Genomic DNA, 23,929 nt, shown 5'->3' with positions numbered 1-23,929 from the left:
TCGTCGAGCATCATGGGATATGTATTGGCTTTGCATAAAGGCAAACATGGCAGCTGTCACGTGAATTACTAGTTCCGTTTTCCCGTCTGTGTCTGTTTCATATGGTCTTCGACCGTCTTCATATGGCTTTGTTGCGGACTACATGTACATAAAGATGGAACGCTCATAAAAGAATCCTCTTGGATCGTTGGGGTCATTCTGAAAATCTTCGGTCGCTTATTAGGATTGATACTGTCACCCGAATCGAGAATTGTCATCTAGCTAATAGTGTAGGTCGTCGTATTTACAAAGGCTCTTTTGCTTGACAAGAGAATAAAGGAGCGAGAAATGGACGAAGAAGACGATCTGCAACCTGATTCACCGCCCGGATTTGTTGAAGAAATTGACAGCTCCGAGCTGGAAAACATAGAGGTAATCTCACGCATTCAGCTGGCAAAGTCACCCCCCAGGTTTGCTTTCCCCCCCCCCCCCCCCCCGCATATCATCTTTATTAAGTTTAATGATTAGGTTTAAGCACCAATTTTGGCGAGTATGTCTAAGATACGACTTAATCACAAACCTCAAACCCCATAATGCATAACTCTCTTTTCCTTCTTGGTTCCCTGCCTTGTTGTGTAAGACCCTGATCATGTGACTAACCAAAATCTAGGGGGGGGGGGGGGGGGTAAGGTCATTTTGGGAGGGGAGAGGGGAGGAAGATTGTTCAATGGTTGCTTTGTCTTGGAGGAGCTGTTCATCTTTCTTCTATGCAATAAACGAGTTAAATTATTGCTGGTGCCACAAGCCATAACAAGTACGGGAGGCCGAACTCAAACTGGACGAGACGAGTGGTCCATTTTTGCAAGAGTGCGTTCATTTCTTCATAGCCTAAAGTTGACTTCATTGACTATAATATTAAAAAAAAAAGAAAATTAACAATCATGAGCTATTTACATGTATGGACCAAAAACAGCCATTAGCACAAAGATCAGGGTAATTTATAACAATGAAAAGACAAGCAAGTGGCTTATATACATCAGTCGATTGTGCAGGAATAACAGATCAAGATGTACTAGGAATGCTTTTAAGATTACAGAACTTCACAAAGCAGCCTGTTGGATAGTCAAACATAGTCTCTTGCTACTCCGTCTTAAAAGGACATTACTAAACAACAAAACACCGAAACATGGAAACAAAGCACCAAAACACCATGTATAACCCCACCATACATTGAATACTAACTGACAAAGATTGGATTTGAGAATAAATATTGTTTTAGGCCTAGGCCCTAAAATGTTACTGCTCCTAATCTCAGGCTTAATCTGAATCCTAATCTTAATCTCAATGAATTAGGAGCATCAATGTATGGTGGGGTCATACATAGTGTTTTGGTATTTCGTTACGCTGTTTCATGGAATGGAATGGTCTAACATTCTTCCAGGACTAAGGTGTAAGGAGTGATGGGGTAATATTATTGTTAAATGTCTTTTGTTTGTTTTCTTTGGACAGACTGTTGGAAGGGGTGCGTTTGGAGTTGTTACAAAAGCTTTGTGGAGAAAAAAGTTTATTGTTGCTGTAAAGACAATTGAAACAGAGGCAGAAAAGAAGGCTTTTATTGTTGAAGTAAGGGTTTCAAATGTTTACCATTCTCATACTCTTTAAACGCTCTGTAATGTCACACTACTGTAATATTGCTTTTTGTGGTAACAGGTGCAGCAGTTGTCTCGAATCAGTCACGAAAACATCATCAAGCTCTATGGAGCTTGTACAACACAGGAACCTGTAAGTTTTTTAGAGTTACATACATATGTAGCTGTGTACATTATCTTGTAACAACTTGTTGTCATCTACCTGTCCCTAAATGTTAGAATCAGGAGAGATAAGAAATGAGTTTAAAATATGAAAAGAAGCTAGTGATAGAAATGACCTTGTAATTTTTGTCAGAGTGAAGAGTGAATTTTGTTAATTCATGATCATTTTGACAAACAAATATTGATTGAAATCATTTGACGCCATTACCATTCGTGAGCATTTACTTCTGAACATTGTGCTCTTGAGGGGTATCTGTCCTCCTGATTCACCCTCTTTACAATAGCTGCGGTTACACTAGCCATTTTGCCCTTGGGTAAGTGGCTTTTTCCCACGGGGAAGCAATTTTTTATGTGTAACCGATCTGCCCAAAGGAAAATTTCCTGTGGGAAATTTCCATGGATACGTCAAAAAGAACAAAAGAATTGCCCATGACAGTTCCAGATGTAAGTCTTATGGTTAACAAAACCCCAAAGCGGCTCAACCAATCACAAGATTGCCGAACGCGAGGAAAATACATGCTATGATGAACTGTGTAAACAACTGCAGACGTGGAAATACCCAAGCACGCCTTTTCTGGCCAGCAGCAAGTCGACGTCTAAATTATAAATTGGAGAGTTGCAAGGACTAGAGAAAGCGTAACTGAAGTCGACGTCTTTGTTGCCTTCTTAAAATGAAGCGATGAATCGCTGAACTTAATTGAGGTGGACAGTTTAAGAGAAGGGCCGATCGTGACAATTACCGAAAATAAGCCAAAGAAAAGTTTGTCGTTCAGATGTAGATCTTCGATGTTTACTTTTTTTTTAAATCCTTAATTTTAATGTATTTTGTATTGTAATTAGTTGTTCAAAAACCATTTAGTGGAAAAACTAATAAATCTCATCTTGTCTTATCTTAAAGGTAAGTTTCCCACCAAAACAGGCCAATGCTTACCTTCCCCTTGGGTAATTTACAAGTGTGTAACCGCAAATGGGGAGTCGATCATAACCCAGGGTAAACCCAACCCAAGCTGTAACCCCAAGGTTCCCCATGGGCAAGAGGTCTAGTGTAACCGCACCTATTATTGTCTTGCCTTCCTTCAGAAAATTAATAATGTTTTAGAAAGTAACAGCCTTTGAAGAACCCACTTTACTTGACTTTGTAATCAGGTATGTCTTGTAATGGAATATGCAGAAGGAGGATCACTTTATAACTGTAAGTTGGAATCTTTGTCAGTATTATTTTTGTATAGTGTAATTTTCTCTATAATATTGTTTTTAGGTTGTTATTTGGTCTTGATGCTGCACATGAATAATAATAATATTAATCATTATTGTTTAATTGTAGTTGGTGTGTTTCCCCATTGAAGTTTATTGAAACAGAATATTAAATTATATTATTTACATTTAACACATACACTGTACTAGGAATGTCCTTAAGTCTCTCAATTGATTACAATAATTATAGTTTACAGCAAGTTTCAAACGAAAAACCAGAACCAAAGTAATTACTTTGGCCACTTAAAAAGGACGGTGACAATCCAGTAAACCAATCAAACCTCGAAGTTAGCCACAAAGCGCGGGAAAATGTGCATGCGCGAGCCACAATTGGTTTTGGTTTCACTTCTGATTGGTTGGTTGCGAAAACTTTGAACCAATCACTGAGTGAAGTAATGCAAAACCAAAGCAATTCGCTAATTACAAGGCTGTACTCCAAGCAAAATTTTGGCGAGCCCTTCGGGCTCCCAAGCATTTCAGCTGGGGTGCCCAGCCCTCCAAGTTGGGTGCCAAAATTAATTAATTATCTGAGATCAACAACGCAGCAAGATCTTCATCCATCTCTCTCTCAACAAAACATTGCTGCAACTGCTCTGGTGATTGTCGAACTCGCTAGTGCAAGAAAAACCCAGAACCCGTCAAATTTTTCATTCCATACTTCAGGTTTAAAAGTGAAAAAGTAAAGATTGTGGCACGTTTATGTAAAAACGTTTGGGACTAATGCAGGTAAACCTTTTTACTGGTTAGTTGGGTTGAAAATAAATTTTCAAAACGTGAATCAATGCCGTTTGATTCCCATGGAGCTTTTGTGAAAACTGCCGTGAAACAATGAAACCACCGCGGCCCAAAAGCTATCAGTTGCCTCAGGCAACTGGGCGCCGTTAGAGCACAGCCTTGGATTACTTTTAACACTCTATTGAAAATCGTTCTATTGTAATCATGGTAATGAATCCAATGCAATCAATGCGTCAGCTAATGTGTCAGTTTGCGAACTGACTGTCAGCCGACATTTGGTTGACTGTTGGCCGACGCATCAGTTATCAATCAACAATCTTTGAAATTCTTATCACTTGCCGATAATGTCTCAGTGGTGTATCATTAGCGTGTCAATTTTCTTACATCGCTTTTCTTCCCTGATAAAATATAGAGGTGTTGGTGATCATTTTTTCCACATAACTTTTTTACCTTCTTAAACATGGGGTTATTTGTCGAGCTTCTTCAGTCATGAGCTGAAATAACAATGTTTCTTGTTTGATACCATCTTGTTTTGGGGCATTCGGCATCTCTATGAGTTTTTTTAGCTTTTAATTTATTTTAATTTTAATGTTGCTTTTCATGGGGAGGGAATTTTCATTGGGAAGGGAAAAGTTTCTTCGAAGTCTTTTATTACTGGTTATTCACACACTTTCAGATATGTGGTGGCTCTCAGAATAACAATTGTTTAAAGACTCTTGATAGAGTTATTTCAGGACTGTGTGTAGCATTTGCATCTGATTATTTTAATGATTTTCACAGTACTTCATTGGACACACCCTACCCGGCCTGCACCTATTTACACAGCATCACATGTCATGAGCTGGGCTCTGCAGTGTGCAAGAGGTGTGGAATATTTACATGGCATCAAGCCCAAAGCAATCATTCATCGAGACCTCAAGCCACCAAAGTAAGGATTTTATAACAAAGAGATTCACTACAGATGACAAGCACAGCTCTTACTCTTGGCACTTTGCAGTTCTTACCAAAAATACCATAATACTCTTTGTTTGTCCCCCAAAAATTTGCATAAGCATTGTTTTTCTTTTCTTTTGTCCCAAGAGAAACTGGAAACAAAGCTTATGCAAAATTTTGGAGGGACAAACAAAGAGTATGGTATTTTTGATAGAAGCAATTTTGTTAGCCTATTGTATTGCCAAATTGATCTCAGTTGGTAGCCTGTAAGTTACTTGTCAGTAAACTATCATCAGACAGTTTCTGACAGTCAGCCAACAGTCGATTGGGGGAACTCTTCTTCAAAATTGCCAACTCTTTTTAAATGCTGTGATCATGTTGGTAAAGTTGTGTCATTTACATGTAATAGTTCTCTTACTTGCTTTATTGGGACACAGTGTGGATGCTACATGTATCAGACCCCCTGCAGTCAGTATGTAGCTACTTTTTTACTGTTAGATCACAATCATGTTGATCGAAGACAAGCTTATGGCTATTAAGTAAATCGTGTAAAGAAAAATTGAAATGTCACCGTTTTATGACTGTTTGTACCTGTCACCTTCAGTTATACAACCTCACTGTTATCCTGCAGTTTGCTTCTGACAAAGTGTGGTACTGCATTAAAAATCTGTGACTTTGGAACAGCGTGTGACATGAAAACACACATGACCAACAATAAAGGAAGTGCAGCATGGATGGCACCAGAAGTGTTTGAAGGTCAGAATGAGTTTTTAAAAAAATAGAAAGTAGTATCTGCATAAAAATAAACTGATTGGAATGGAACTCTTAAATTAAAAATTAACATTTCCTCTTTTGGGAGTGAGATTTTTAGATTTTACTCTGGCAATTGCCAGATGATTTTACTCACTGATTGGGGGTTCTTTGGGTATGATTGGGTTTTAAGCATTTTACAAAAGGCCTTAGAACTTTTAATTACCAGTAAGTATAGCTGTCATATTAAGCAATTTATTTTTTCCCCAATTTTGTTAAATTTTAGGCAAATGCCAAGCTGCAATACCTGAACAATAATTATTATTGTTTATAGAACAGAATATTATTTCAGCCTCTTTTCTTCTTATTACTAATTTTTCTTCGTGTGACTTGGTTGAACAAGTGAGGCACTGCTTTTCCTGAAAATTTGGCCTCCTTTCCATTGAATGTTTCTCAACAAAATCCCCCAAAAAACGATGGTGGTATATATGTTGCAGTTAATTTTTCGTTTCAGTTAATTTTTATTTTTAAATACAATTAGGTAATTTTTTTTCAACTGGTTTATTTTTATCAACAGTGTCTGAAGAAAGGAGGTTTTTTTGGGGGGGGGCGGGGGCTGTAGTTAAAAAAACAGGGGCTTGGTTTTTTTAGGGGGTCTAAAAAAGAACAAGACATTCCGTTTCACTCTGCAACTTCTCCTTCCCCTCCCTGTTCTTCAATCCCTCTGTACTACCCCACCCTAACCTGCGATCAGGCGTACTTTTCTTTAGACAGGGTAGAAAAGGTACGCCTGATACAATTTCTTAACGAGTCGTCTGCCGGTAGTCCAGAATCTGGGCTTTACTCTGATTGGCCAAAAAACAATAGAGCTCTTGGAGCCTCTCTCCAATTGGTTACAGAATTGCAAAAAAATCCGTTAACAGCTGATCAAATTATGGCCGTCCGAAGGATTTGAACAGGTATGATGTTTAGGCCCTGTTTCAGGGTTTGAGCCAGACCAGACCATTGCGCCAATCCCGCACTGATATTGCAATTGTCCCTTTAAAAAACGGCCAAGGGGACAATTTGTCCCTTTCAAAGTCTGGGGAAAAAACTCAGAGGGAAGCACACAAGAAGAAAATAATACAGTTCAGTACAAAAATTACAAGCTGAAACACAGACCGTGGGAGGAATTTTATGGCCTGTTTACTTTTCAGTCATGCTCTAATGAACATGTAGGTCTCGTGTTCAACCCAATCTCGACCCAGAGCTCTTCTTTTTTGCGCATAAGAACTCTGGGAAACCCTGATACAAACTGTCTTCTCATTGGCTTTTGTGAAGAACAATAAAAAGCATCTCTGATTGGTGCATTCATATTATCACGAGGAGAGAGCAGGTACGGTAAGGTTCAAATACCAGTAGTCAGTTTTTGGCTATAAGAACCCTACGACGCAAAAATTGTTCTCCTACATAGAGTTTCCCAGAGCCTTGGGTCATGCGTAGACATAAGATCCGAATGATACTCAACCTAGCGTGACGCATCTGGGAATTAAAGTCTTGATACCATTTCCTTACCTTTTCTTGTTTGTATTAGTTATTTGAATTACAAGTAACAGCTATAAATAAAATAAGTTTTTGTTGGCTTGCCTATTTCTATGTTTGAACTTAAGAAAACTAAAAAAAAATCGAGTGTCTCCCAAAAAATGAACATGTCCCCCACAATTTTAGCCAAGGGGACAAACTGTTCTCCATTGATCAAATCCTAGCTCAAACCCTGCTGTTTACAGCTGCTGTTGCTTCGAAATCTTTAAAGGAAGGGTAGGGAGAATGCATCAGATAAATGGTTTGTCTGAAAGAAGACATAAAAGTTGTAGTTCCTATGGGATTTGGCAATTGAGTTATTCATAGTCCCGAACATTCTAGAAAAAAATGCATCGTTCCACTTCCACCCACTCTAAAACATTTGTAGTTGTGGTTAGTCCTTTGGAATATAATCGGAAGCAAGAAGTTCCAAATAGAACCAAATTAAACTTTAGTGCTGCCACATTTGGGGAATCAGCCAAGCTTTACAGAGAAATCTGAAATTGCTTATGGAAGCACTGAACAATGGTTAAGTGACACACTCCTTACGAAATGGTAGTTGAGTAGCTGCTACTGGAAAACTAGATAATCTCCTCATATTATTACCGCACACCAGTGGCTCAGTTGCTTGAGCACCGGACTGTCATGCGGGAGGTCGCAAGTTCAACTCCGGCCGGACCAACACTCAGGGTCTTTAAATAACTGAGGAGAAAGTGCTGCCTTTGTAACTACATCTGCATATTAATGCTTAGACTTTCATGTCTTTCCCGTCTCACAACCCTTCAATGTTAATAATCCTATGGGACGTAAAAGAACCCATACACTTGTCGCTATGAGTAGGGCATGTAGTTCCCGGTGTTGTGGTCTGTCTTCTGTTGTGTATCATGGTTGGGAGGGTAAAAAAGGGGCCACAGTAATTGGCGCAAGCTGTTGTGGCGCTCTGCCAGCTTGACTGGCAAAGTTAATAAAATAAAATCAAAAATATTACAGTGATACAACTGTATTAGCATCTTTTATGGGCATCTCAAATAAGCGAGTTTAAATAAAGGTAATAATATTATTGTACTGTTGATTGTGCCTGATGATAACATAAAGTATTCTGCTTTTTCTCCGATTTTATCTTGAAATTCTTTGTTCCTTGATGGGTTGAACTTAGAAGCCACACGAGCTGTGCATGTCAAGCAGGATTTGCAGAAATATCTTTGATTGTATGAACAAAGTCTGACTTTGCAGACATTTCCAGCTTGGATTCTATTTTGTTTTTGTCACATCTTTCCTTGAATCGCAACATGCAGTTAATTTCCAGTAAAATCTGATTGGCTCACATTTATAGCATGACACATGATAACATCACTCTTGACAGGTGGGCAGCAGATGACTCGTAAAGAAATTGTATCAGGCATACCTTTTGCGCCCTATCTAAAACAAAGTATGGCTGATCGCAGGTTAACCCACCCTTCCTTCACAGATCTATCCCCCCCCCCCCACCCTTCCTTCACCCCTATCCCCCTATCCCCCCCTTACCTTCCTTACCTTAGCCCCTGTTGCACAAGAGAACTATGACAATCCACTACCAAAGAATACTCGCAATGGTAATACTGAAAATGTTTTTATTTCATCTGAAATTAAAATGTACAGACTGGTGTATTCTAATCAATAATCAATAATTATTGGTAATAAAAGAAACAATATAAAAGCGAGCTAAGCGGGAATGACTGATATAAACTTTTAACAATCATTATACCATGTGGCCACTGGTCGTCAATATCCAAAACGTATGAAATCCATATAAAACTAACAAAACTGAAATGATTGACAATATTATAACATTGATCATAAACTTACTTCTATGGGGAGTTTTTTTAAACTTTCCTTGATCGGGATAACCATGAAGCAGTTAACAGGTAACGGTAAATCACATGAAACATGCCCAATTCAGATAATGGGTAAAACTAAGGGTGTGTTGGATTGACGGTATTCTGGAATAGGAATACATGGAATATAAGTTACAAATCCTTCATTTTTGCAGAGATTCACATTAAAATTGTCAAGTTTCTGCTAAAATGCTAGTTATTTTAAATATATTTTTGTTATCCTTGCTGCCTCGAAGCGCGCCAAACATACCGTTTTAATCAACACTCCATGTATTCTTAAAATGCAGGCAGTGTCCTTAACCTTACATGAAAGCTGACCATTCAAATTAAGTGCTCAGCATTAAACCCAACTCACTATAGTCTAAGCTGAGCATTTGACCCTAATCACTAATCTTTGATAGCACCAGAGAGAAAAGATTTACCCAGTTTAAATAAATTTACCTAGTTTAAAAAAAAGTTACTACTCAAAAAAAAAAAAAAAAATTACCTTAACTTGAAAATAAAATTAACTAAAACGAAAAAGTAACTGCAACATATACAACCTTCATGCCGGACATGCCAAACTACATCTAAAACACTAGTTTTGGTTTTGTATTGTCTAATCATTATTTTTTAATTTTTTCACAGGAAATAATTACACAGAGAAATGTGATGTTTTCAGGTGACTGAAAATTCATAATGATACGTGTATTTGTTGATGCATGTTAGTTCACACATGTTTAGCACCAGTGTTCCTCCGTGAGTTCTTTTCTTCTTGTTTTCTTACAGTACTGGCCACAGGAATAGCAGCACCTACACACGCGTATAAAAATGCGTGCAAGATGGCAAATTTACGCGCAAAATATGTGCGCGTAAAATTTTACACGAACTATTACACGCGCCTGAAATTACACGCAGATTGCATGTAATTTGTCATGAGTAAAATTGCCATGTCCATTACATGCAGATTGCATGTATTTTCCACTTAGCAATGTACATGAATTTGACAATGAAATGAAATTCAACCTTTGTTTGAGTGTTCTTGGAATAGGGTTTTATCTTCGGATTGCTGCTGTAATCCATCAACAAATCCTTAGCACTTTGTCTTGACTATTCAACTAAAGTGGACACTTGTTGTGAAAATGTTGAAATGCAAAGCTGAATAAATTCTTCGGAAACCAGTAGTGCTTTTAGACATGCAACATTTTTCGATGAGAAAAAGCCGCTACAAATTGATGTACATGTACAACTGTAAATACTCTGCCCTCTTGTACACGCACTGTGAAGAATTTTGTGTGTAATTATTTACACACAACTTCATCTATTGTTTTACTCGAACGTAACGCGCACGTACTGTAAAATGCACGTAATATGGCGGACTTACACGCATGATAAGCACATGTAATGCTTCTATTCCTGTGGCCAGTACTGTACATTAATCTGATACTCTAAGTATAGGTATTATAATTTATGTGAAACCATTGAATAAGAAAATGTATTTTATCTCTTGAGTGAAAAGTGCACTTTCATTGCAAAGTGAACTCCAGATGTTTTCCATTGATTACAGGCTGCCATATATTGGTAAGCCATGTGGAGTCTCCATACAAAACTCTATAACGTTGCGTGAAACGCCTTGACAAATAAATCAGAATTGAAGCAATATACTGCACATACCTGAGAATTGGAGAGGTGGTTAAAAGATTTGTTTCTTCAACATTCCAAGTTCTTGGCCTTTTTCATTGAGCAATTTCAAATTATTTTTGTTGTTGTGTGACAGCGAAACTATCTATAGTTTGAGGACACGAGTAGCGAAATGAAAAACAGCGGGCTCTGATGATCATACTGCGCATGACCACAATCCCTTGCGTTTTGAAGAAAAATGTGTTCTCCCGATTAGAGTGCTGCCTCGTTCGTTCACTTCAGGCTCACTCACTGTGGCAGCAATAAAAATATTCAAAAAAAAGTTCTGAAATTTTTAATAAGCATTTTGGAGTGATTCATTGTGAAAGTAATTTAACATTTTTTTTTATTTTACTTTTTTATTATAACAGCTTTGGTATAATTCTTTGGGAGATGATTACTCGTCGAAAGCCATATGAGGAGACATCAAGATACAATGCTTTTAGTATTATGTGGGCAGTTCATAGTGGTGGGTGATGAACACTTCCTTTTTTTTTTACAAAAATAGAATTGATACAGTAACTGCCTCTCTCAAATAAAAGGGGATACTGATAGAATCAGTGGAAGGGAAAAATAGAGGGAAAGGTGAGAAGCTGGTGAAGCCAGCCACTAGCTGCAGCGAGCAGCGAGTAACCATGACAACCCTGAGAGGGGCATCCACCCAGGTGCTTACCCAAGGGAGAGATAGGGAGAGAATAAAAACCCATAAAACGATAACAAGAAACACATTGATCAAAGCACATTGTCCTTGAGGCGAAGGGAATTCCCCGGCCCAGCCAATCCAAAGGGAAGCCCTGCACCGATACCCACGAACACCCACTGGCCAGCTCGGTCTCGAGTTTAACCATCTATGTAAAATCGTTCCTTGTGTTTTTTTAGTCAACTGTCTTGAAAGGGAGTTTTATTTACGGGGTATACCCTGTTTACAAATATGACTTAATTAAGCATTTTCCTCCATCAAGGGCTAAACTGGTATGAAGCAAAACCAATTAGAGCTGTAGACTTACAAAATTAATGAAGTAAATATTAACTTGTATGACCATTTTGAAAAATATTAGGTAATTGCCTCATTGAGCTGCTTGACATGTCATTTACCTACTATTCAGTCAGAAAAAGAATTTCTGTGATTTTAATGATGTTGGAAGAAACTGCCCGATAGGTAATCACTGTGTGCACTATTACCATGGCCAAATTGGGAAAACTGAAGGTACTAATGTTCTTAAGTGAACTGTTGGCTACATGTAGTTAGTTAGAAATTGAGAGCCAAGAACTGGAAACAGCAAGAAACCTGACAGAGTTTACAATGTAATGTGCCAGTGCCCAAAAGGTATTCATTTTCGTTTTGATAGGGACAAGACCTCCGCTAATAGCAGGTATTCCACAACCAATTGAGGATCTTATGACAAGGTACTTTGGGTACTTAGGGTCCTCTTGACTTGCATCCAAATTTATACTCTGGTATTATATGCTTGCTTAGTCATTAGTTTTTGTAATAATTTCTTGCTACACAGCTTGTGTGTAGAAAAATCACTGTCAACAAATAATTTATTTTTGATGTTACGGGGTGAGACGAAATTCCAAGCATCATCTTGCCCTTCAGGCAAGCTGTAATTTCATCTTACTAGCCCAAGTCTCTGAAGAGCTATCCCCAATTTTCTTTTATATATATGAAGATGTTTATGCAAAAATAATTTAATTTATTGATAAAAGGCACATTATTTTAGCTTTGATAAAGTAATTGTCTTTGATTTCCCTCCAATGTAGAACATTTACAAACACCTACAAGTTTTCAGTTGCAAGACTTACTGCTTGAATCATTGTGGCCTTTTTAAGGCCACAATGTGTAGTTTTAACATGTTCTGTATTGTTTTTAACAGTTTAATCTTCTTTCTTTAATTTCAATTGACACTCTCCCTTAGCTTGCAATATTTTATTCAAACACTGTTAACAACAGCTACAAAGTAAACAACTTTTTTGCAGTATTCTGAATAACAAGGGTGCAGAAATTACTGAAAGATTCTTGATAAAGACAAGGATATCGTCCTAAAATCGAAAAGAAACCCAAAGAGATATTATTAAATGTTATCAGACAGTTTGCAAGATATAATGTAGGAATATTCCATTGTGATGTACATTTATGTTATGTGACACTAGAAGCTGGACAATCGCAAATCAGCTGACGTAATGATTTCCGATGGAAAAATTGATTTTTGAGAAAAAAAATTAAATCTAAAATTACAGACTCTTGAGAGCTTGCCAGCGTTTTCATGCTTGCTTTCCTCGAAGCATTAATTTTTTATGCCATTGTATTTCCTCGTATAAATCTTCTTAAGGTTTGGCATTTGGGGCGAGTTGCTTAAAACCTGATCATCACAGCCCGCTAAAAATGTGAGTTAAAAGGATGATTAGAAAAGATTTGTATTGTTCCACTTTCTCTGTCAAACTGAAGTTTGACATCAGAAAAAAGCAACCAACAACGCCACTCTCGTGTTCATTTGATGCTTACCCATCGGGCAACCCTGTGTTATTAAGAAAGCGCTAACCCAAAACGTCATTCCACTAGCCATGGGCTATTGGACAGCCTTTTTGTTGCACCCTGATGTTAATAGCAGTCCCAATCCCTAATGTCATGCAAGATGTTTGCAGATGTCTGATCTAACAACATGACAACTTCTGGTCACCAAAATACTGCTATCCTCGTAACCTAGATTTTCAGGCTTTGTTTTGCACCAAAATTAATTTGCAATCATGGCACATAGCCTTATGTTCTTTCAAATTACCAGTATTGTAAGTTAAACAAGTGTTTGTTTGATCTGCAGTTGCTGGGATCAAATGCCTTCCATAAGGCCATCATTCACAAGAATTGTCCAGATTCTGCAGCACTTAATCCAGGTATCGTTTTTTTAAATTCTCTGGCCTCACTTTGCAATCATTGTTTTTGTCAACTGCATCCACATGTGTGTATATTCTCTTTTTAAAACCTTTAATACATTCAGTTCAGTTCTTCAGTTGTTGTTTTGGTAAGCTAATATTAATACAGTAACAACTCCATTGTCGGGTAGAACTTTAAGGGCACTTTTGACATCATATCGGTTACCATGGCAACATGCCAGGTCCACAAAAAGGCCCTCTAAATTTCAGTTTTTGAAAATTATGGGAAAAACTAAGTGGGTGACCTACCATTTTTTATTTCTTGGTTGGAAATTTCCCTAAATCCATTAACTAGTAGAATTTAAGATACATCGAAAAGGGGCGTTTTATAGTTTACAGAAAATTGTACTAGATAACTTTCCCCGAAACTTTATTTGAAGTGCCATTGTGAATGATACATGCATGCAATGAAGATAGGTCACCGAGCAAAATTTAAAGATTAAGACAATTTTTTTCCGCAGGTTTTATTTCCGGTTTACGCGATTTTACACCATATTTTCACTTCCAGTGTGTTTCACACGCTACTTTTGATAGAAATTTGATTCATTTAGCTGACGTGTGTTTTTAAGTTATGGCATGTGTAGGTTATGTGCGTTTGCCCGGCTAAAAACTCTTTTGAGCCTACTTAACGCTCCACACAAAATGCTCCTTCTTCCCTCCACAATTTAAGGTGTACCACACAAAGCACAAGGAATCCAATGCAATAATAATCTACTAGTTACCTTGTAAGAAGGCCCAATCTCGTTCACCTAATTTGGTAGCAAGATATTTTTCTAATGTTACATGTAATTTTTCATGGACAATAGATATAAATTCACAAAACTGAAACAGCTTACTTAGTTTTAGCATTGGTGTTAACATATAGGTAATACTTCCCTATAATGATGAGATGGCCAAGGGCCAAATAATTAGTATTGAGAAGAATGAAGTGTACCATACAAAATATTTAGATTCGACAGTTGAAATTTTTTTTGGGTGTGTTTACCATACCAATTTGAAATTCTACCCAGAAAGATTTTGCTTGCATTCAATGAACAAGTGCCAGATGATGTGGATCTCGGAAGGACAAAAGGGACAACTCGGAGAATCAACTAATAGTATCTTTAGTTAATTTTATGTACATGTAATAAGCTATTAGTGGGTAGAATGCAATGAATGATCTTATAATATTCATTAGTGGTTCAAGGGTGTCCTTGGGAAGTCAAGAAAGAAAGATCATGCCGAGATAGTAAGCATTGCAGCTTTCTACAGTAGGTCTTCCTGATATTTCAATAGAGTGCTCAAACAGGTTGAATAATCTTAAATAACACTTAATGGTCTTGGGGTCAGCATTGATCCTTTATTGAACGACTTAGCCTTGTTGTATTATGTCCTGAAATTACCTGTCTTGATGCAGTTCTTTCCAGGTGAAGATACTTGCCTTGTATTTCCTGCTGGTCCACAAAGCACAGACGACAGTTCTTCAGTTTCAAGCCCATCTCTTTTAAGTCCCTTGAGTCCATCAAACCCAGAAATGGCAACACAAGGAAGCACTCTAAGTGATACTGTGATCAGTATCAGAAGCCAACCATCCAGCGACAGTGATGGTGAACAGCAAGGGTCTTATGAACTTGATGATGAAGATAAAGAAGAGGATGAAACTCCCATACCAGAGGATCTGGAAGAAAAGCCTTTAGATACTGAGCCACTATCTCCCACGGTTACTTTTTCAGTTGATAACAAAAGTCCAACAGTGCAGTTCTCACGTCAACCTTCAGATTCAGGGAATTCACCATCAACCCTACATAAGCCAACAACTGTTCCCATTCTGCGCCCATTGAGCCCAATCCCAGGGCCAAACTTGAGTGCAAGCTTTCGACCAATCAAGATTGTTGCGGTAACATCAGCTCCTAGTCCAAGACTGACAGCAACTCCTCCAGTGACATCTTCCACTTTCTCATTACCAACACTTAGCCCCATATTGCCTTTTCAGCTTGCTAATGCAACAAGCCCAGCTGCTAGCACTGGATTCTATTCTGGCTACCCTGCAGACATGCAACCAGGAATAATGCCAAACTCCCCTGTTTATCATCATGGAAGCTACATCTCGTCAGCCTCACCAACAGCACCAACCTCGGTTGTCTATTCTGGAAATACAACTCCTCCTGTTCCTTCGGCCTACAGTCAACAGGGGCTTTATCATCTGAATGCAAAGTACCCTCCGGTCCCTCATTACAATTTTCCCACACCCAGCACTGGGCCAGTGCAGATGCCAGCTTCAAACACAATACCATCTGTACCGCAAAACACTCCCATATCTGGATTTCACAGACCACCAGAAGATGACCATGGGCTGGACATGGAAGAACTGCGTCTGGCCTTACAAAATGACCTCGAACCTCTTGACCCTAGCAGCAGAGTACCGGTACATGGAATCTCTAGTGGCCATTCCACGCCATCTCAAGGATCCTATACGGGTTTTTCCAGTCAATCAAGTTCTGGAACAAGTAGCCCTTTCACTGACAGAAAAGCAAGTTGGCCATCAAGTAGTACACATCCACTTCATTCACCTTATTTAAAGAACAGATCAGCATCCACCCCAGAACGCAAGAGCAGTGGAGACAAAGAAAATCTACCTCCAAGAAGATTGGAACTAGGTAATAGTCAATCATGTGTATGGTGCACTATTATGGCTACGTCCCCTTTCTATTTTTCCTACTGTCTCATGAAATTTCATCCGAATATCCTCTGCAAAGTCATATTTTAAAAACATTGGCCAGAAATGTACTAGTCTCCTCCACAGCTGACTTTCGGGATGTCACACAATGCAGGGTGCATTGAATGACATCCTGAAAGGCGGCTGCAAAGGAGACTTGTGCATATCTTGGCTTCAAAAAGGAAGTGATTTCAGGGATGACGTTTAGCTGTCTGCCAGCTGACTACAACGTAGTCACAGAAAGGTGGAAAAGAGCTTTTTATTCCCTTAAAGTGCTACTACATGTATGACTAAATGTACTAGTCTAGTACATGAATGTGGGCTGTTCGACTTGTGATGGCTCCTTCCGTACAATTTTAAAGAAAATTTGCCAAAAAACTGGCCATAGATCTTTGCTGATTTTTTTGGTACTCCATGAAGACAGCATTCTCAGCAAATAATTATATGAAATAAAAAATGGGGGTCACCATACTCGTTCAGGAGAAAATAGCCATTCCTTGACGGATTATGCTTGGCATCATGAAAATCCACCATTTTATTAATGTGCCCACGCCACTGTGGGTGGCAATTGTGCAAGAAATTACCGGTATGTGGCATTGCTTGAACTGTGTCCACCGGATGAAATCTACACCTTTCTACTACTGGTACCCCCTGACACTTACCAAAGATATGTGCAAAAGACTCTAGGCACAAAGACAATACTTGGCAGGGGAGTGACAGGAAAGACCGTATTGCACAACTTTTCTATTTTTCGACCCAGGAAAAAAATAAATTTAAAACAGAGAAATTCTACTCATATTCTTTGGATTGCCATACCGTTTATGGCAAACCATTAAATATCTTTGGAACCAATGCAGATATTTCCAAATAGTAAGTGGTGTTTTTAATCTCTCCTGGAATTCTATGCGACAAACCTAAAAATTCAAGGGATGAAAATTCAATCATAGTAGCACTTTCAATTCAACCAAAGCACCAAGGTTCAGGGAATTTTGACTTTAAATTAAGCCTCGCAGGGCTTCACTGTCCAAAATCATAAGGTGGCAGATATTTTTCTTAGCTATAGAAATTGACCCAGGGAAACCTCTTAAATTATCAATGTCAGGCTTAGGCCAAGTCAGAAGGATTAGCTTGTCATTTAGTGTATGACTAAATTTTCTGATGCATGTTCATTTGACAACATCCCTAACAACATACCCACAGTAAATTTACATGTATTCTGAAAGTAATGACTTAATTATTTTCAGTTTTGAATTCTCAGTTATTTTTGTTCTTAATTTCCAGATCACACATTGTTTGCAAACATGTCTCAAGGATTGGATACTCATTTGCAGGTTTTTTTTTTTTTTGTAATTAAGGGCTGAACTGTCCTAACAGAGTTTTTGATTTTCATCTAGAATGTCACTCTAAACAAAAATGCTACTAAGAGTTTGGAAGTTTCTTAGCTACTAACAGATGGGATGTCTGGAAATATATCTGTTGGATTAGGGACAAAATCTCTAGCATGCATCAGCTGTTTAAAATTTTTTTCGCTTACCAGAGTTTCTTCTTCTTCTTCTTTTCTGTACAGCCTATTGCACCAAACCCATCAATTCCAGAATCACAAGAACTTTACAATGAACACTGCATGGTAGGGGAAATGTTGATGTGCATGATTGATGCATGCATTATGCCACCTTTATGTTATTAATTTTTTTTGTTAGGTGTGAAAGATCTTTACGGGTCTTAAGGAGAATAATTATTGTAAAGTTTATTATTATTTTGTAGGGTATGGAAACAAGATGATGTACATGTATTCCCTTTGTGAAGTGAATGTGTGAAATGCACAGAAGGACAGAAGGCTTAATTTTAAGAGTCTGTGATTTGGGTGCATTAAAATGAATATTACAGAGCCCAAATAGAAGATCAAGACTTCTCAGGTCTGACATGAGTGGTCTGAGTCTGGTTGCCAAAGGGCAAAAATCTGAAGCCTGTGAATTTGGTTGCCCTGATAAATTCTTTGTTATACCCACTATGAAACCCCCTACAATTATTAAACTGCATTCCATGTTGAGATGCAATCACATGGCAATGGAGTTTAAGTATCCCAAAGTTTTCAGTGTGCACTAGTGATTTTTTTGTAAAAGCCTGGATTTAAGTAATGGATCCGGAGTCTGCATTGCCATTCTCATTCCCAGATCCCATCGTTTCTCTTAGCCGGCAGGGCCTTCGCATGAGAAAATGAAGGGCCCTGCAGACAAAGGAAATTCAAATTTTTTCATTGGTTAGCTTGCAAACAATAAAATCTTGAACTGGAAGTAAAAGTGGCAGATGTGGTGCGGCCGGTTGGCAAAATGACGAGTGTGTCCTTGTTCAAAACTACTATATTACCGTACTTATTGCTTCTTTCTGTTCAATACAAAGGGACACATGCTCTAAGTTGAGGCCACTTAAAGCTTTACCTAGAGACTCTTCAAATGTAATGCTTCTGAGAGCTGCCATGTTTAGTACTATTGATGACTCATACATCTATATGAACCCCAGAAGTCCCAGAATTTGGGCAACCATGTCTCCAGGGCCCTTCAGTTTCTCAGGCAAAGGCCCCACCGGCTGAGATGGGATCTGGGAATGAGAAAGCTGCATCGCCTGCATGTTTGTGACATTGTCTCTTGCATTTTCATATCTGACAATGTTTTGTAAAAGCCACAGATATTAAAAACATGGAAAATTCTCAGCTGTGGCAAATTAATTATTGTTAACTTCACACTACTATCACACATTGTCAATAGAAAACTGACAAGCGAGTCAGGTGCTGCTTATGTAATTCATTTTCTATTTTTGGCTTGGTTGTCCGTAGTTTTTCTCGAGCAAACAAGCTTTTTATTTTACCAAAAACTATTCACCCAGGAAACTTTCTGGTCGTCTGGGATGACCGCTAATTTCGAGCACTCTTACTTTAATCAATATTGATATAAATGTTTCTACGAAGTGAACCCAGAATGATATCGATGTGACTTATTACATTGTATTGTCTAAATTTTCAGCTTGCCAAAGAGTATATCCAAATACAAACAGAGATAGCTATTGCACTTCAACGAAAGTGAGTTGGTTGAACAGTCAACAATGGTGTTGTTAAATACAACAGTTTTAGGATACAGTGAAAGCCCTATTGTTATAAACTAGTAGATAATTGGATAATGCAATTCTAGAGTTTTGATTGGCGTAGCCCTAGTGGTAAATGAGCCACGCCCTACAAATATCATTAGCTCTGTGCATCATATATATTTTTTTTTACAAAATAAAGGAGGGAAAATTTATCCATTATTTGTGGGCATTTTGAAAAATTAAAAACAATAGTTACATGTATTCCATCGTTGGAACACTCCACACTCCACTCACCTGTTGGATATGAGATGAATATAGGCACCTCATTGGCTACATATCTATCACTGATTGTTTTTATTTCTTTATCACAGGAAGGACCTTGAGAAGGAGTTGTGGGAATATGAAAGAGAGCAACAAATTAATGCTCAGTATGTTGAGGAGTTTGCAATGCTGACAAGTGAAAAAGTTAGTACTACCGAGTTTTATTTTGTTTCTTTAATTTTCTTTTAGAAAGCTCAGGCTCTATCAAGATTGTCAGAAAGTTTTGTCAGTAGTAGATAGCTGCATTTGAAAAGAATATCAAAAATAAGGACGGTGTATAAATGTCTTACCATGAGAGGCTTTGAAACACCTTGATGAGAATGAGAATGCCAATGCCTCTGATTTTATTGATAGGAAGTCTGTCTTTTGATCAGCTATCCACAGCACCTATTGTGGTGAAACCAAACCTTTTGAGATTAGTAAATCCATGAAATAGGAAAGTGTTTCAGCCTGATGTCAGATAATCTTCATACAGAACAGATCACACAAATTAAACCATCCTCGAGGATTGGGGAGGAAGAAATCATATTAAATGGATTTGATCTTGATTTGCATGAAAAAAAAAAGTTTTTTTTTCATTTGAGTGGTTTCCAATGAAAAGCATCTCACAAGTGGCTTATTTTACCATTATACCTTGAGCCCTTCCATTCATAATAATTATTGTATTAATATTAAGATGCCTTTTTTAGTGATACTTGCCAATGATTTATTGATATTGTTTTATGCAGGATAATCTTCTGCTGCTTCACAAGAACTTGAAATCACAACTGGAGGCAATGAAACGAATACCGGGTCGACCACTGAGTCAATATCGATCATAAGAAAAAGAACTATTATGCACAATAATGAAGGGGTAGTTTCTAAAGAAACTGTGGTGCTGCGTCGGTGGGGAAGTAGTATACAAAAATTTGGTTTTATCAACGGAGTTGATAATGTAAATTGGCCACCGTACAGAGATTCTAAAAGCTGACGTTTCGAGCGTTAGCCCTTCGTCAGAGCGAATCCGATTCGCTCTGACGAAGGGCTAACGCTCGAAACGTCAGCTTTTAGAATCTCTGTACGGTGGCCAATTTACATTATCAACTCCGTTGATAAAACCAAATTTTTATTATGCACAATAGTCATCCTGATAATTCTTAAAATGTTAATTTTGACTTACAGTGCACAACCTGAAAGTATGTGAGATTTTTTTTTTCGTGACAAAAATAATAAGGAGTGGATTTGCCTTTAACTCTTATCTCCTACATCTGTTTCTTTTTTTAATGGCAAACAAAATATTATAATTTTTATGTGGTAGAAAATTAACTCTCTTGTTGGATTTTGGATTTAACTGATGGTGTCAGTAAGGTGAAGATTTTTGTAAACATGTAGGTTTTTTAGTAGCCAAAATGAAATACTGTCTGTCATTCAAACATTTAATGGTATTAATCACTAACAGTCAAGCTGAGTAGCTGGCTGAGAAAATAATCAACTTTGTTTCAGTGATTTTTGGTAGGAGGTGACTAAGGACAATGAACCTAGGAAATGATTGTCGGAAATTTTGACTACACACTGTAACAATTTACGTAAATATCAATAGCACAGAGTATGACTATGAGTATGTTTTGTCTTTTACCTTTTCAGCAGAAAGAAATAATAATTATTATTGCTCTCTGAGTGCATGGTGCACATGCTTAGTACTAAAAACTTGTACTTGAACCTTAATAGTGTGCATTCTAAATGGTTTGAATCTATGAGTCATATCATACTATCAAAAAATGTTCAAAGTACAATTGTCCGGGTGATTGTAATCTTGAGGACTGTTTAGAATGACATTGACTAACATTCAAAACCCTCAACTTCGAATATGACTTTTGTTCAGGTTGTCGAAATGTCAGTCAATGTCACCATTAAGAGTCCTTCTCAGGACTACAAATACTTGAACCGTAATCTAAGGGTCGCTTTTGAGATTTAAGAGAACAATCTTACTTGTTGAACTTAATTAAACTATAATTTTTAGATTATCAGAACTAAAAAAGTTGCAGAGTATCACTGATGTTCAGTTAACTTGCACAGTGATGTGTGAACAAGAAATTCAAGAAGAGGAAAGAATTGAACTGAAGTAAACTAGAATGTCTAAAGAAAGTGTTTAATTGGAACAAACAACAGATTTTCTTTTATTTAGCCTGGAATTTATAGAAATATTTATCCTGTCATTCTACATGCAAGTAGTAGTGTACATGTATATATCCAGGTTGAGTTTGAAGGCTTTTTAGGGTAAATGAAACAATGGAGAGAAATAAACTAATTTAACACATTCGAAGCTGGTGAGATGCTGCTATTTCTATGTGTATCATGGGATAGGTTCTGGTTGCCTTCCACACACAATGACGATCAGACGTTTACTTGTTGGGTCATTGTCACAGAAAATTTCAAGACTACATGTATACCCCCACATGGAATAACGCAGGAATAGGAGAATAACGCAGAACAAGTCCTGTCCATGCAGTGCAACCTCCACAGGGTTTACACTCGCAAACAAAGCAGGTTTCACACCACAAAAACCCAATAGACTGTGAATCCTTTGAGAGGGCTTATGGACAAAATTGTTATTTCAAATGCACCGTTTCACTGGCCAATATCCCTATTAAATAATGTCTCTGTTCCTTATGTTTGTGTGCTAACTACTAGTTATGATCAAACTTTGACTGCCTTGCGTTAGGTTGGCCTGTGCGACTTCCGGCGATTGTGTGACCAAGGAACCTCACTTATCTCCCCAGCACTACGAGCTGAATGCAAAACAGCACGTGCTGGATCGGACAAGAGTATCGGTTAGCAGGCGATATTCAAAAGGCAACGCAGCCAACAAGCTTGGGGGACGTCGCTGCGCAGACTTAACCGCCACCGATGCATGCGAGGCAATGCATCCCCCCAAGCCAGTCAGGTAAGCCAGCAGCGGCGGCAACCGAGGCCGCGCCGATACGAAAGCTATGGCCTTTTAGGCTCCTATAGGCAAAGCAGGCGACCCTTGTAATCCCGAAGGAGGTTGGACACCACGCTACGGGTAACGTAACGAACGACCTGACTGGAAATAAAATAAAGGTCCCGGTTGCGGCCTAGCTAAGAGAAAATATTCTTGCATGGCTACAACGGCGCAAAGGGGTGACAAGGTGCGAGCTATAGTGAGAGAATGCCCTTCCCTAGAAATGTCAGTCTTGGACGATTTTAGGTACACTGTCATGCGCTATGGGTGTGCCAGGTTAGGATGAAAGGTTATGCAATCGGTAGAGAGATCTAAAGATGGGCGAAATTTGTAAACCCCACTGTATGTAAACTCGCTGCAACGGAGAAACGCGAAAAAGGCTAAGTTGAACGCAGCCCAAATCATAGAAAAGTCCCGGGGTCTAAGCCATGCGTGCATAACGGAACGAATGGCAAGGAGAATCTGCGGTTTCACTGGCAAGCGACGGATGCGCTGGTTGCCCTGGTAGCGAAGGATCCCACGCAGGACCTTACGGAGAAGGAGCTTACCCTTAAGGGGATCATTGTACCCAGCTGTAATATGAAGATTACGAACCGCGGCTAAATAAAGTTTAATCGTGCTAGCGAGGTAAGAGGCAAAGTAAATTAGTGTCCCTTCAGAGGCAGGTAATACATCCCCGTCTGGGGTGAGGAGACGGTTCATCAGGCAAAATTGTAAAAATCGACGTTCCCCAGAGCTGTAGGCCCGATTGGTGATCGCGGCCAGGCTCCAAGAAGCGTACCTTAGGACTTCCTCCTTCAGAGGGTCATGAGCGAAGACGGGATGGTACAAGGACTCTGGTCGGCGTGGGGGGCAAGAGACCGGAAGCGCTGCATCTGAAAGCGGGAGAGGGCGTCAGCGATCTCCTTTGAAACCCCAGGGACATGACGGGCACGCACTACAAAATTATGTTGCATAGAGAGAAGCACAAGTTGGCGAACCAAATCCGTAATACCGGGGTGTCTTAGAGCGCCCTGAATTTATGATAGCGACCACCGAGAGATTGTCACACCAGAATTGAAGGCGCTTCCCTGTGAGAAAGGGGTGCCACACGACGGAGCAAGCGACTACAATGGGAAAGAGTTCTTGCCATTCAATACTAACTCCGCATTGTTGACTCAAGCTCATGTGGGGAGGCCAACGACCTTGAAACCACTTTCCTTGAAAATAGCCCCCAAATCCTATTGAGCCCGCAGCGTCAGTGTAGAGCTCAAGATGCTGCGCCGGGGTAGGAGAAGACTCGAGAAAGAAGGAACGCCCGTTCCAATTTGAGATAAAAACTTTCCACATGGCCAGGTCCTTAAAAAATTCCTTATTAAGCCTTATGTGGTGAAAACGACTGGGG

The 23,929-nt window shown here is 38.7% G+C and overlaps 2 protein-coding genes across 4 annotated transcripts in view; one reads left to right on the top strand and one right to left on the bottom strand.

Moving 5' to 3' along the window:
- Nucleotides 1-40: 40 nt before the first annotated feature.
- On the top strand, nucleotides 41-21,882 carry LOC137996472 (mitogen-activated protein kinase kinase kinase 7-like). 3 transcript variants are annotated; one of them, XM_068841908.1, is made up of 17 exons: nucleotides 41-411; nucleotides 1,489-1,602; nucleotides 1,690-1,761; nucleotides 2,937-2,982; nucleotides 4,560-4,707; nucleotides 5,344-5,468; nucleotides 9,524-9,557; nucleotides 10,927-11,024; nucleotides 11,905-11,962; nucleotides 13,375-13,447; nucleotides 14,883-16,122; nucleotides 17,463-17,512; nucleotides 17,749-17,808; nucleotides 19,202-19,257; nucleotides 19,634-19,727; nucleotides 20,312-20,436; nucleotides 20,705-21,881. In XM_068841908.1, exons 1-16 carry the CDS (start codon nucleotides 328-330, stop codon nucleotides 20,402-20,404), a joined length of 2,445 nt encoding a protein of 814 aa, XP_068698009.1. In that variant the 5' UTR covers nucleotides 41-327; the 3' UTR covers nucleotides 20,405-20,436; nucleotides 20,705-21,881. The 3 variants fall into 3 exon arrangements, with proteins under 3 accessions (XP_068698009.1, XP_068698008.1, XP_068698007.1); XM_068841907.1 differs by having other exon boundaries at nucleotides 20,312-20,428; nucleotides 20,704-20,828; XM_068841906.1 differs by having other exon boundaries at nucleotides 20,312-21,882.
- Nucleotides 21,883-23,415: 1,533 nt separating this feature from the next.
- LOC137996469 (uncharacterized) overlaps nucleotides 23,416-23,929 on the bottom strand; it is a 2,170-nt gene continuing 1,656 nt past the window's right edge. The window contains exon 1 of the mRNA XM_068841903.1: nucleotides 23,416-23,929. This exon is cut by the window's right edge and continues 1,656 nt beyond it. Coding sequence (XP_068698004.1) covers nucleotides 23,491-23,929 — 439 coding nt within the window. The 3' untranslated portion in view covers nucleotides 23,416-23,490.

This window comes from Montipora foliosa, chromosome 3 (assembly GCF_036669935.1).
Source record: "Montipora foliosa isolate CH-2021 chromosome 3, ASM3666993v2, whole genome shotgun sequence".
Lineage (NCBI taxonomy): Eukaryota > Metazoa > Cnidaria > Anthozoa > Scleractinia > Acroporidae > Montipora > Montipora foliosa.
Note: the sequence above shows the minus strand (reverse complement) of the source record. Positions and strands in the feature narration are given on the sequence as shown.

Excerpts from the sequence above, each read along its gene's own strand:
- LOC137996472 (XM_068841906.1), top strand. The coding sequence starts at position 328 with ATGGACGAAGAAGACGATCTGCAACCTGATTCACCGCCCGGATTTGTT. Across the intron at positions 1,603-1,689 it reads AGAAGGCTTTTATTGTTGAA|GTGCAGCAGTTGTCTCGAAT; the intron begins GTAAGGGTTTCA and ends TTGTGGTAACAG. Across the intron at positions 19,728-20,311 it reads CAATGCTGACAAGTGAAAAA|GATAATCTTCTGCTGCTTCA; the intron begins GTTAGTACTACC and ends TGTTTTATGCAG.